Below are 14,147 nucleotides of genomic sequence, written 5' to 3'. Positions count from 1 at the left end.
CCTGCTACTGTCTGTGCACCCAGGTTTGATAGTTTGCTATCAATCACTTTATCAGGTGGGAAGGTTGGAGCACTAGACAGCACATACACATACATAAAATTTTAAAAATTAATTTTTATTTAAGACAGCTACATAGAGAATTTATTCTTTTTTTATTTATTTATTGGTGATTGGTGATTAGTAATAGCAAAATGGTGTGAATACCAAATGAAAAGGTGTGGCTCCTTCACTACCAAAGGTGAAAGAGGACTTGTGCAGCTAGATGGTAATATTGACCAGATGTTTTGCCTTTTATTGGGTGAGTCAACACTGGAACAATTCTTTTTCTTCATTGGTTCCAATTCTTGTAGTGGTTGCCAACATCTCTTTTATCATCTACTTATTTTCTTTGTATTTTCACCATATAACTGATGTTTTACAGATGCTATACTTTCAATTCAAGTCAGTTTGTAATATGAACAGTAACTTGCAACTTGTATTTATGCCTTTGCAGCCTCTGTTATGTTATTCTGCATTCTCAAGACCTCTGCTATCATCTGGTGCCTACATTCTCAATACCAGTACTAAATATCACTGTTTCAAATGGATTGGCTAATCTTATCTCTATTTTAAGAAGTGTCCAAAAAATAGTCAAGTATTGTGCAATTTTGCAATTGTGTTGTCTATTTATACACATCTTTACTGCAATCACAGTGATGAGATGTTCATACTAACTCTGAATGCACTCATCTGAATACCAGAAAGAAGACAGACATGATAGCATATCATACTATGTAAGTTTACTCATATGCCTCATGGCTTTTAGAGCTACACTGTGTACTGTACATAGATAGCAGCTAAAATTCAGAGCTATTGGGTTTCCTTTCATACATTTTAAGTTTTCAGCAAGTTACATATATAATTCATTTCATCAGTACACAATCATATCTCTGTTACTTAATAACTGAGTAAATTGGTTAACTTCTAATCACCAGTATTTCTTTATTAATTTATAAATGAAGGCTGCTATTGCCTAATGCTCTGCTTTCTTCACAAAAATGATCAAAAAAGGGCACAATAGCAAAAACAAGCAAGAAGCATCAGCTTGAAATAATTGAAATCTGTGCACCCCTTGGAGTGCAATGTTTGCTCCACGATAAAATGCCCTGAACTATAAGGTGCTACAAAGGGGGCCAAGCAGGTAAGAAAAAGACTGTTAAGTCTGTAGCTACTCCCTCTGTGCCATCCTTAAGGTATCAGATCATGATGTAGCCATACACCAGCCTCTTTCAGACCAGAAAAAGCAGTTTTGATTTCCTCCTCAGGCTATGGTATTAGTTAGATGGATCCCTGAGAACGTGGCTATTTCTATTATCAAATACAGTGTCTTGACAATGGCCCATAAATTCGTTGTTGTCTTGTTCATCTTTCTGCTGCTGCTCATTAATCATAGTAAAGGCAGAGATAAGTGGGCCAACTTCAGGATCTTGCAGTTAGGTCAATATCCTAGAAGACATCTTGTTCTCCTGAAGTCTTTGTATTGGTTACTTATTATTTTGTCTTCATATTTGTTACTTGTTATTTTGCCTTTTTTCACTTTTTTTGTTTCCTTACTTTTGAAGTTTGTGTCTCAGAATATTCTTACAGTTTTGACGACAATCTTCTGCTTTGTCCATCATGTTCTTCACCCATCTATCTCTTTCTGCTCATTGAAAGGTTTATTTTCAGAGCTGCAGATGAGTCTAGATGAGTCTATTTTCCTCTATACAGCTTTTCCTGTGGATTTTGCCTATTGGTATTTTTTAGACAAGCTTTCAGAACTTTCTGCTATTTAGACCTTTTTTTTTTTTTATCAACACATCCTTTCTTTTATTTGTTGATGTTTCTCTATTCATCTGTTGTAGCCTACATATTCTCTAATCGCTCCTTAACCTTATTCCATCTTGTATATTCAGCACTGTTTCTACTACCTGTCATGCTCCCTAGCTGGTCTTTTCTGCTTCTGAATTAGGGATATCAATATATGCTCCATAAGATGCAATCTCCCTCTGGGTTTACATGTGAACTACAGGTTGGGTGTCCCACAGTTAGCCTGCCATGTCCACCTGTGGTTATCTTTTTGTCTTTCTCTTCAGACAGCATTTGGAGCTACTATTGCTTTGCTTTCTCCCTACACTTTTTCTACACTCCCTCATTAGTGTAGTTCCACCAATTCCCAATGCTTAGTCCTCTCTGCCGTAGCATTTATCTTATAACACTTCCTTCCTGTTTCCTATTAAAGATTTTATTTTTAATCTTGTTTTTTATAATTCTCTCACCAAACCCTTTTACATCTTCTGACTTGCAATTTTATAACATCAAAAATGACAGATTTTGAAAACCCAAATTATTATATTACATTTTAGATTTTTTACAAACTTCGATTTCATTCTGCACACAAATCCTGCCATAAGAAGAGGGGACAAAAAAGAAACACAAAACAAAAACAAAACAAAAAACCCCCAAGATTAAACATTATTTTTCTTTAAAAAGGACATATTAAAAGAATATCCACTGACATGTTTGTTTCCAGCTTATTGTTTTCCAAGCTACGGGATTACCATGTAGCCAAAGACCTTTCTGACATCAACTTCTCTGAACATACAGCCATTTCTATTCTGCTAGAAAAACAAAAAAAAATTCTAAGTCGACTTGTTATTTGTATGGATAATTTACTAGGGATGGTACTTGCTGTAGTTAAATATCACGTAACTCAGTTGGGAGCAAAGAAAAGGAAATGTAAGTTTCAAGTTCAGCTCTACAATGGATATTCTGTGGGTTCTTTCTCCTAGCTAATTATCTTATCTTCAGTGATTCTTCTCTAATATATTTACATCACAAATGCATTTTGAGGTCAAAGTCATTAATACTTGTGTGGTGTTTGAAGATGCTTGCAAGGAGCACATTAAAAAGGGCCAAATATATTAATTATTATTATAGTACCAGACCCTAGGGAGATTCAAACATAATAGTTACAATTATGTTAAAATATGCCTTCTGAGAACTACAATAATCTGACAAATGGCTGTTTATTTCTGGGCCTAGCTCACCACTATATAATTCTAGTTTATTGTATAATAAAATTTGCAAGTATACAAGGAGAAATCACAGAATTCATATATCTTATTAATAACACAGCTGGTGCGATATTCCTCAGTATCTCCACTGTCTCCTTTTATGCCCTCCTAGAGTTCAGATTAGACTTTAGATCCTGAAGGCCAAAGACCCTTACCAACTTCATCAGAAGCACTCTGTGTCTATGTAAAAGACAGAGCAAGGCCCAGACCAAGTAGTGCTGACTAAGTCACACCCACACTGTAGTTTTTAAAGCCTGGCATGAGTGACCACCTTCAGTGCCTTGGGATTTCTGGTCCAGGTTTCAGAGCAGAGCAAACAATGTATTTGTAGTATTGACCATCTTCCATGACTTCAGTGAACTGAAGCAAAGCAAAACAAGCTGACAGTTTGACAGCTGATGTGCACAACGTAACTGATATACTGATTTGCTCCTTTGCATGGTTTCTGTCAGGTTTTTCATAGGAATCACTGATCCCTCAACGGAAGCCTAGAGAGCACATCTGTTTTCCTCTAATGAGCAAGGGCCAAGATCAAAGTGGTGACTTCTGCATCCTGAATGGCAGGCAGAAGTGTAGCAGTGCCCTTGCACCTTTCCTGCCAGGTGCCTGACCAGTGGCTGGCCAGAAAAAGGCAAAGAGCTGAGGCAGCATTAAAAAGTATAGTTCATCCTTACTGCTTTTGGGTAACGAGGTGCACATCCCCCTGCGCACAACCCACTGAGTAAATCACACTGTATGATAGTGATGAAATTAAGGACCCCAAGTCTCTTCCTACAGACTTTAAATGGAACAGGATCAAATCTACAGTTTTCTGAAGAAGTGTCTGATAGATTTTTTTGGGTGTATACGCAGCCATGCTCATTGCAGCTAGAGAGAAGGATAGCTGATATGATTTGCTCTGTTTCATGTGTATGCGTATTAAAATAGCATTAACATTATGTGTGCATTAGGAAACTCACAACTGGGGCAGCAGTAGCTATTAGACACATACTACTACATTGCAATTAGGTTTTTTTAATATTTTTTAAACTAAAATGAAATAAAAATCTCATACAATTGACCTATTAATAAATACTGCTAGTTTGAATATATGAAGGAAAAATAGAAATAAGAAACAAGAAAAAATTCAGTTACTTGTAATAGAGACATAATATCACCTTTCATGAGTTTGCAATGTAGACTTTTCTGGTTAACACATTTGTGCTGTTGTGGTAGATGCCTTGATGATGACTGTTCTCTGTTGCTACGAATACAAAATGGAGGATTTGTAAACTTTACTTGGATAATGCCATGTTGATCATTGTACTTGGTGGTTTGATTCTTTTTCTATTGCTTTTTTTTTTTTTTTAACTTGCAGCATTTAAGTTACTGAACATGATTTGTTCTTATCTTTCTGTTACACAACATCTCCTTGCTAATTCAGAGCAAATCTTCAGGAGTAAGCACTGCAGTTTGCTACATACTAGGATGATCCAAAAAGTGCGTTTCAGAATCAAGGCAATACTCCTCAGAACCTAAGTATATTCAACAAAAAGGCCTCTGTATCTTTTAACAGAATAGTTAAATAGACTTGTGTATACAAATGGAGTTCAGTGTGGCTGGAGATATAAGACACCGGTGAATTGCAAACAGATGAAGTTTTTAGGTCAGCTCTACCACCCCTGCACTCCTATGTTTTGAAGATGTTCAGATTTTCAGTTTCAGCCCTGGTCTAGATGGTCACTAAAGCAATCTTAGTACAGTAGAAAGTATTCATAATTTTTATCTTATTTTTTTCATTATACTTGTGTAGCAGCTTTTTATCTTTTTAAATTGTATTTTGTGTTTGAGGCTTTTTTTCTGTTAAATCAGTTACTCTATTTTAATAATATAACCAAGAATTTTCCTATTATGCCTTCTTTATGAGATGGAAGTTCTCTTAGGAGCTCACTGAAACAAGTGTTTCTGTTCTAAAACAGTTGAAAACTGAATGTTTCTGATAACTCATCTCTGATTCAACAGTTATACACTTGCTCATTCCATTGATACTGGCGCAATTGTTCATGTGATGGAACAATTAACTTGTCAAAAGCTTCATCTTGTGAAACCCCAAACAGAGGAAACTTAACATTTACTTCTATTTGCCTTTCTGTGTATGTTAGAATAAATATGCACTGTAGTCACACTGCGAGAGGGAATAAACAGTTGTGCCAAGTGTCTTGGTTTTACAGGTGCTTTATTTCACAATGTTTGGCAGTATTTGGTGGAAGGAAAGGAGAAATAGATTTGAAAGTTCTGATCCTCAGAATAGCCAGTGGCTAACTAGCCACATGCATTTATTCTGTTTCCCTTGGGTTTTTTCACTTCTTTCCTATATACTTAAAATCATATCTGCATTTTATAGAGGTACAATAGGGGAAATCCTTGTTGATACTTTGTTCCTCTGGTGGAAGAGTTGAACAGGATGTAGAAACTATTTTGATTCAGCAAGAAATGGGGGAAGCAATGGTAAGCATTTCATATTTTGAAGAACTGGTATATTTCACTAAAATTTAGACATGGTCTTTAAGATTATAAATTTTTCTGGAGTATAAATAACCAGCAGATTTTGAAGTCTATATGGCAACATTTCTTCTAGTAGTATCTATCTATATTGACACTTAGAAGATAGGGAAAACTGATGACTAGTTTTTCCCAAGTTCCAATGACCTATTGAATTATCTTTTTCTGTCATGTTACTGCACGTGTAGTTTCATATGATGTTGACATCATTGGGCAGAAAGAAAAAAAAAATCTGTTCTAGGTAATGGAAAGTAGATATTTATTGTAATAAAAAAATAAACCTTCTGAAAAGAGGAATTGAGTATATAAGTATGAAATGATTGTATCTGGGTAAGGATAAGAATTCAGCTCACCTATAGCTATTGTTTATTAGCTAATTAGATCTTAATCACGCTTGTGGCATTATGGAAATCTACGTTCAATTTATGTAGAATGAGATCCTGAAATAGGAAAGAATGTACCTGGAGTTGACTATAAGATCATAAATATATTTGAAAAGTCCAGTCAACATTAGCTGAAATTTTATTTGGGGTCTGCTTGAATGGAAATTGATGTCCTGGGACCTCCACCTAGTACCATCTGAAACTAAGTTGATTTTGGACATTTCAGGTACTTCTGTGGTGCAAGTTACAGCTACTGATGCTGATGACCCTTCATATGGAAACAGTGCCAGAATCATTTACAGCATACTTCAGGGGCAGCCATATTTCTCTGTGGAACCAGAAACAGGTCAGAAACATTGTCATTATTTCCATTTACCATAAACTGTAAACTTTTTCTTTCATTTTAAAAATCTTATATCACCTTTTTTTTTTTTTTAAACTAATTGAAGTGTGAAATAATATTACTTACTTTTTTCCTCATAATTTATAACTCTTATAATGAATATAAAAACTTAGAATTCTTACAGCGGAGACTATGAAGCATAAGTAATTTTACAGTGGTGCTCTTGATAGCTTAAGGATCTAAGTAACTACATTTCTGACAAAGGAAAGAATAAAGGTTTGTCTCCTAGAAAATGTTGTTCTTTTTTTCCTAATGGTTCTACTTGGACTAATAAAAGGTGTGTCTACTTGTAAAACTTGTGTATAAACATCTTGAATCATTTTTATTATGAACTGTAAACTGGAAAGGAAGTTGTGATGTAGAACTAAGGTTTGTTCAACAAACAACCTGTATTCAAGACTATTTGTAAAGCTTATGAACAGAAATTTGTAATTTAAAGCATGAAATTGATACTTTAGAAATATACTTGACAGACATACAAAAAAGATGCAACAGATTGCTGCACATCAAAAATAAAGATATTATTAACAATTTTTGTTTTTTTTCTTTATGTATTTAAGGCATCATCAGGACTGCTTTGCCAAACATGAACAGAGAGAACAGGGAGCAGTACCAGGTAGTTATCCAAGCAAAGGACATGGGAGGCCAGATGGGTGGATTATCAGGGACCACCACCGTGAACATCACTTTGACTGATGTCAACGACAATCCACCTCGATTCCCCCAGAGTAAGCTGCATTTAATAGTTGCCTTGCACTGTAAAAGCTTCAAACTAAAGAGTTAAGCAATCACCATCTGGTTTAATTTAGAGTAAATCTAGATTATGGGGCACACATGAACAAAAGGCTTATGTACTGATTTATTCACTGTTATTAAAGCAGTATATTAAATGTTACAACATTTGTTTGTTAGGAAAATAGTTACATGGTCAAATATAACTGCAGCAAACCTAGAATACTTTCCAGTACTATGGGAGGGGGTGGTAGGTGGACTCCTAAGAGCATTAAAGCAATGTTTTTCTTTTCCCTTACCTATTGCTTAAATCCTACATACTCCCCCACTGGAAAATAAAACATGTAGCAATTCTACATATACAAAAATGTTTGAATTGTAGTATCTGCTTAAATATTTAATCATGAAAAAAGTGGAAAAGAAATTACTTGAAGGGAATTAAGCAGATTTGTACTTTTCCAGTTATAGTGCTACAGAACCTAATAGAGTATTTCCCAAAAAGTAAAGTAAATGCCATTTAACTTTTTTTTTAAAACGGCTTAAGTTTACCAAAGCTTTTTATAATGCTTTTTAACTTCTTATGGTACAGCTATCAAGACTTTGTACCCTCAAACTAAAATATGAAAACATTCTTGGTCTCTGTGTCATATGGAAATATTAAACCATGTAACATCAAACTTGTTAAAGGTTAAGCATTTTAAATGCATTTGAAGCCTTTTGCATATACTGAAGTTGTAATATTTGCAAGATAGTTTGGCCATACTTCATAGCTAAAGGATTTGGAATAACCTCACCATCCATTTTTTCATCAGTATAACTACTGAATCTAGTAGTTACTGATTATCACATTCAGGCTTAAACGAACACAACCAGCTTAAAATGATTCTGATTTTAACACGCTTTTCATGGTACAAATGGAGTACATAATTTCATTCAATTTATTATTGTAGTTAACATATACGTGGTTAGCCAAGACGTTTATTAGCATGTGATTTCACATACACAAAATAGAAAAAGCATGAACAACTGAGTACTTACAGTTTGTGCATTTCCACACAGGCCCTATTCTGGACAAAATTTATTTTTAATTTGTCATTTTATGTTCTTCATATTTCCACAACTCTTTGATATATTATTTTTGTTGTTTCCATTTGTATATAGAGGATTATGGTAATTCCAGTGTTGTGCAGGTGAGAAATGCTGTATTACCCCTCTCTGGAAGACTATTCAAAGAGGTGTTATGTTCAATATTTTATTGGAAAGATAATTTCAACAGCTAAATTTAAGGCAGCATATAAGCATCAAACATGCATATTTATGCTCTTCTGTTTTTTTCTTTTGTTTCTCAAACAGTATGTTAAATTAATACTTAGAATGATGGAATCAACTTTCTAGAACATTTTTACATGACTTATCTGGCAGTCCAACATCATGTTTGAGTCTAATGAGGACCTTACGTAGCATCCCAGAAACACCTCTGCTTTTTTTTGTTAGTGTACATCAGATGTGACATTTGCTTTAAAGAAAATTTTAGTTTAACTCTCATGGGTTTTTTTGTTGTTGTTGTTTTGTTTCATTTTTGTCTCTACTTTGTCTCTGCCAATAGCTTTGTTAGATATACATGTGTTTCACTGGAAACGAAAACTAAAACATTTATAAGGCTGACTCATTTTACTAGATATAAGAGAGTAAAAATAACTATTGACTTTTTAAAACATCTCTATATTTAGTTTCAAAAATCAAACAGACATTATAATGATTCCCGATTTTAATCAAGTTCAGTTTGGAATTGATACTGATTAAGTTAAATTATTCTTATTCTGTTCCATTAATAAAAACCAGATGTGTATTAGGTTCATGAAACAATCATATTCATATCAGATTTATAAATTACCAGGAAAAGTATTAAAAGATCCATTATGTTTTCACAGGGCTCAGCATACTACAGCTACATGTTTAAATAAAATGTTTCATAACAGATTAAACTTCTCCCATAAGGAACTCAGAATTGTGGAAAATTTTACATCTTTTATTTTGCCATACTTTCTAAAAAAAACCCAGAAGAACAATTAATTCCTCTGTTGCTTACTTTACAGAGCATAGACTCTTCAGGAAACTTTTCTCTTTTTAAAGTTCTGCTGAAAACCATATAGGTAGCGGTGGCTGTTCTTCTGAGGAAACATGATAAAATTTAAAATTATTTCAAGGTTCTGCACAGACAGGCCATCAAATACCTCAGATATTGGATCTCTGTTTCAACTAATATTTCCATGTGTTTTCAGAAGAAAGTAGATGGTGTCAACTAATGATAAATGGAAAAAGCGTTTTATGGAATTAGGAGCCTGAGTCTGACTGAAGATCGGTGCATCTGAGTTATGGCAGCCCATGTCTTCTGTGAGACTATAGACTGTATTACTCTAGAAAAAAATTTACCTTTACATTATGTGCTTATTCAAGAGTAAATGGGCAGAAGGGTAAACATGAGTAAGATTGGGTTTTCATTTTTATGACTGAAGTATTTCCAGACACAAGTATGTAGATTTTAACCTTCCATCTGATTTCCACTCTCCTTAGTATATGGAAAAGATTTTCCTTTCCTTGATCCTCCCATTTTTATTCCTGACAGGTAAATGGAAGAACATCACTCACCAGAGTAAATGCAAACAGTAAATTACTCTCCTTGAGGAAGAAGAGAAGTGAGAGAAAAAGGATAGACAGCAGAGTTTTGCAAGAACAATTCTAGTTTGGTGTAGTTTGTGTTTTGATACAGTGTCTAAAGCTGCACTGCATCGTATACTTAGTCAATGCATTAAATGTCTTCAGTGACAAAAATAATAAAACGAAGTGTCTCATACTATGGTTGAGATTTCTATAAATGGATATGTTAGGCATAAAATAATCTTTCAGATGACAGGTTTCTGGTTATTTTCACTCTCTCTTTCTACTACCTTACTAGCAATTCAAGATATGAGCTCTTACCACTTTGTAGACTAAATTAACAAGTTGGGTATTGCAGTTGGAGTCAAAGTAGTGTCCACAAGGAATAACTTGGGTATGTAGTTTTAAATACTCCAGAAAAAAAATGTGGAGAATAGTTGACACACCGTAAAACTAAATATAAGATATAAATATTAATTGAGAAAAAAGTAGTGTTTTACCATAGTCTCACATACTACTAAATAAATACTAAATGGGAGCAGAGGCTATTTTTTCTTCTGTTTGTTTTTTTTTTTTTTTAACCATTAGGCGATTACAGAGAGATTATATACTAACGTAGCAAAGTACACAGATTTAGGTATTAGAGAAAGGTAATGAAAATGTCAGAGCAAATGCAAGATAAATCATTCGATGGAAACAGTAAAATGTAACTGAGCAAAAATCAATTCATATAAATAGAATATGGACTGTATATGGCCACAAAGTATTAATTCCGCTGCTGCATATCTGTTTCATATCAAAAGCTACCTAAGTAAAAATATATGAAGAAATTAAATTTCAATATTTTTCATTCAATATTAAATTACAAACTATATGTGTATGTGTTTATTTTTTTGAATTTTTGCTTCTTTTTTTTTTTTTTAGGTTTGCCAAACTATAAAATAATGGAACAGAAAAAGCTAGTTCTGTAGGATGAGAGAAACTCTCAAATCTCTCAATGAATAATAAGGGTTTTTTTCAGTGAGTGTTCCCAAAACCAAAATTGGTTCCTTTGTTACTCTTTAGCTGGCTTGTAATGTACTCTATTAAGCAACACTGATAATCCTCACATGACTCACCTATGCTTTCTGATGATATGAAAAGATCAGATTGCCAGTGGTCTTCCCCTACTGCCTTGCCACTGCTCACTCCCCACAATTCTTCCTGATCGCACAAAACTAATAACCCCCTTTATGGACTTTTCTGTACTTCTTATTTGTACTAAGGTATATATGTGCTGCCTTTTGGGTAGCCTGTTCAACTTTTTCCTGTTGTGGTTGCTGGCCTTTTCCACTTTGCTTTTGTGTTACTGTTAACTGAACTATCTTTCTAACTCGCTTTACTTTGCTTGGGAAGTCTCTAAGTAAAACAGCAAATCTTGGAACACTTAACTAAGGTTAGAGAAGAAAATGTTTTTCTGTAGATCTTTGATGACAGCTTTCATCTTTGGAATGACAGCTGTATCTGCATTCATTTTAAAATCTTCTTCTGAGAACAGAGGTCTCAACCTTTATTTACAGTTTGCACAGTAAGGCTCAAACAGAGAATACTAAAATGTATAGTAAAATATTTATTTCAGTTTATTGCAGCATGTTTGAATGATGACACTTTTATTCCTACGTTTTTTATCAGCTATATGACACCACAATAAAGGGATACGACTGAGCTAGAGAAAGTAGCACAAAACCAAAATTGCAATGTTCATAAGCCTTATTAAGTATAAATTAACTGCTTTAACAAGCATAGGCACTCCTTCTGCTTGTGGATTTTCAAAAACCTATGCCTGCATTAAGATGTCATTCAATTTAATTTAACATTGTGCCTGACTATCTGATTTTGAAAGCTGAAATTGCTTAGAATTGGCCAGTAAAGTGAGGGGGTTCTGTTCTTTGTATTGCTTCCAGAATAAAGTAGACATAAAATGTATCCCAAAACATTCACCTTAGATATTTAAGGGAAAAAAATACAGTGTGCCTGTGTGCCTGTGCACAGAACAGTCTTTCCAGATGATGTTTCAGGAACGACATAGACAAGAAAAGTACAGACATAGTTGATTCTTCTCTGAGACAGGAGAAAAAAGGTCCTTTTCAAACCTATTTTTCTATGATTGTTTTTTCACTGATTTGGGGTTTTTACGATTCTGTTTTTGATCTTCTACCTAAAGTTTTCCCCTGCATAGTTCTCTGCCTCACATTTTGCCCATCCTCCCAGAATAAAATGGCTAGTTTTAGAGAATAAAAGATACACAAAAATATGTAATCAGCTATTGTGTGACACAATGTTATTTAATGCATGTGTAATGGCTTACCGGGCTCACGAGTGGCTTTTTGTCTCTTTGACAGGTACCATTCATCTCCGCATTCCTGAGTCCTCCCCAGTTGGGACAGCCATTGGCAGTGTCAAAGCCACAGATGCAGACACTGGAAAAAATGCAGAAGTAGAATACAGAATTATAGATGGCGACGGGACAGATATGTTTGATATTGTGACGCAGAAGGACACACAGGAAGGCATCATAACTGTGCGAAAGGTGTCTATTAACAACATCCACTAAATGGTTTTGCTGTCAATGCTATGCCACAAATGTTCATTGGAATAAAGTGCTTAGGTCATGTGACACCGTGTTCTAACTCCTTAACACTTGCGAGCATCCTCAATCAGTGACTGAGCGGTACTATTTCGTTTTAAGATGAACTGGAAATAAGAGTTGGTAACAATATCTGAGATGCAGCATAAGTTTAAAGCCTTATTGCCAGCAAAGTATGTAAAAAATGGACCATCCCCAACGTGTTAGTACTAATTATCTCTGTGATTTCCAATGCAGACTTCTTTAGCATTCTTGTAATCTATTTTCTTTAGCGAGCAATATGCAGTTCACTCCCTATTGAGAGACATAGATTTCCGTTATCTAGAAGGTTCTCATCAATTTAGGTGACCAGTGTATGCCAGAACACAAACACGTTCACAGAAGATGAGTTGCAAGCTGTATTGTTTTGTCCCTGTTTCCAACACATCAGCTGGTTCACAAATGAGCAGAGAATAATGATGGTGTCCCTGTTTCAGAGCTAGCTTTAGTTCTGCCCTCTGTCTTGCATATCAGAGCACTTTAGAAATGTAAGTTCTTACTCTTAGAAACACCATTCTCCTGCTTCTCAACAATTTCCCTCACAAAAGTCCCTCAGTCCTTTTCTTTGGGTTTTTGAGATGTGTTTCTAAGGAGTTCAGGCAGCTTTTCTGGCATAAAGTGACGTTTGTATTAGCTTTTAAAACTTAAGCATAGAGTAATGAATTAAACACTACTATAAAATGCATCTCCACATCCCTTGGTAATGGCAACCAAGGAAAAGATAAGTTCTGCAAAGACCAGAATGTGTTCCTTTTTAATCTCTATGTTCTATGTTCATAGTCAGCATTGAGGTTTGGCTGGGAAGGAACGAAAATACAAACTTTGGGACCCAATATTTTTCCTTTTCCTAGAAGTTTGTGAAGGCTTCTCTTGAGATGCTCCTTTCTTGCTTGCTTCAGATTTTTCACACAGGCTGCTATTATATTAAATTAATACAGTCTTGAAAAAATAGTCTAATAACTGGATCAAGGATAAAAAATTCTTAAGCTATAACACAGCAGCTCCAAAAATGTCACCAATAAATGCTAATGAACAACATCTTCTCATTTTGTCATTAGCAATCTAACACATTTTGCTTTTTTCAGGATGCTTTCTCATATTGATAAATAAGTAGCTTATACGGATAGCAGACAACAGCATTAACTAGCAAGGAAGAAGATATGCTCAGTTTGTTCATGTGTGAAAATATTTGTTCATGTATGAAAATATTCTTTATTTTTTTATTATTTAGCCACATTGATTGTCATTTCTGTTTTCAGTAGTGAATAACTACAAATAGCTGATGTTCCTTTACTGAGCCCTTAATAAGTCTGAATTTAATACTTGCTGCAAAAGAACTCTTTCTATGCAAGTTTTTCTATACTTGTTCTCAGACAAAATAATTGCTTTGCCAAAATTCCATCTATTTGGGCAGCAGCTTTGTTCATTACTGCTGATATGCTGGAATACCTGTATAATCCACACGTTTTATATCCATGTTTTGCAGCATAGTCTGAAGACATATCCAAACTGGATGTGAATGTACTAGAAGAAAGTTAACTACATCTGTGTGACGCACCTTTGGGCAAATTAAGCCAGCTAATTAGAATAAAGCAGGATTAACATAGCTTTTTTGCTTCTAGGCTTGAAGCCAGCATCCCTTAACAGCAGAATGCTGCACTTCAGAGGCA

The 14,147-nt window shown here is 34.6% G+C and overlaps 1 protein-coding gene across 1 annotated transcript in view; it reads left to right on the top strand.

Moving 5' to 3' along the window:
- CDH10 (cadherin 10, type 2 (T2-cadherin)) overlaps positions 1-14,147 on the top strand; it is a gene marked incomplete at its 3' end in the record, with an annotated part of 63,976 nt that overhangs the window by 33,281 nt on the left and 16,548 nt on the right. Inside the window, exons 3-5 of the mRNA XM_009894160.1 lie at positions 6,246-6,365; positions 6,983-7,150; positions 12,194-12,381. Of these exons, the coding sequence (XP_009892462.1) occupies positions 6,246-6,365; positions 6,983-7,150; positions 12,194-12,381 (476 nt within the window). The remainder of the gene's footprint in view (positions 1-6,245; positions 6,366-6,982; positions 7,151-12,193; positions 12,382-14,147) is intronic.

Source organism: Charadrius vociferus, unplaced genomic scaffold (genome assembly GCF_000708025.1).
Source record: "Charadrius vociferus isolate BGI_N301 unplaced genomic scaffold, ASM70802v2 scaffold481, whole genome shotgun sequence".
Lineage (NCBI taxonomy): Eukaryota > Metazoa > Chordata > Aves > Charadriiformes > Charadriidae > Charadrius > Charadrius vociferus.
The sequence above is the reverse complement of the archived record's forward strand: the minus strand, read 5'-3'. Positions and strand labels throughout refer to the sequence as shown.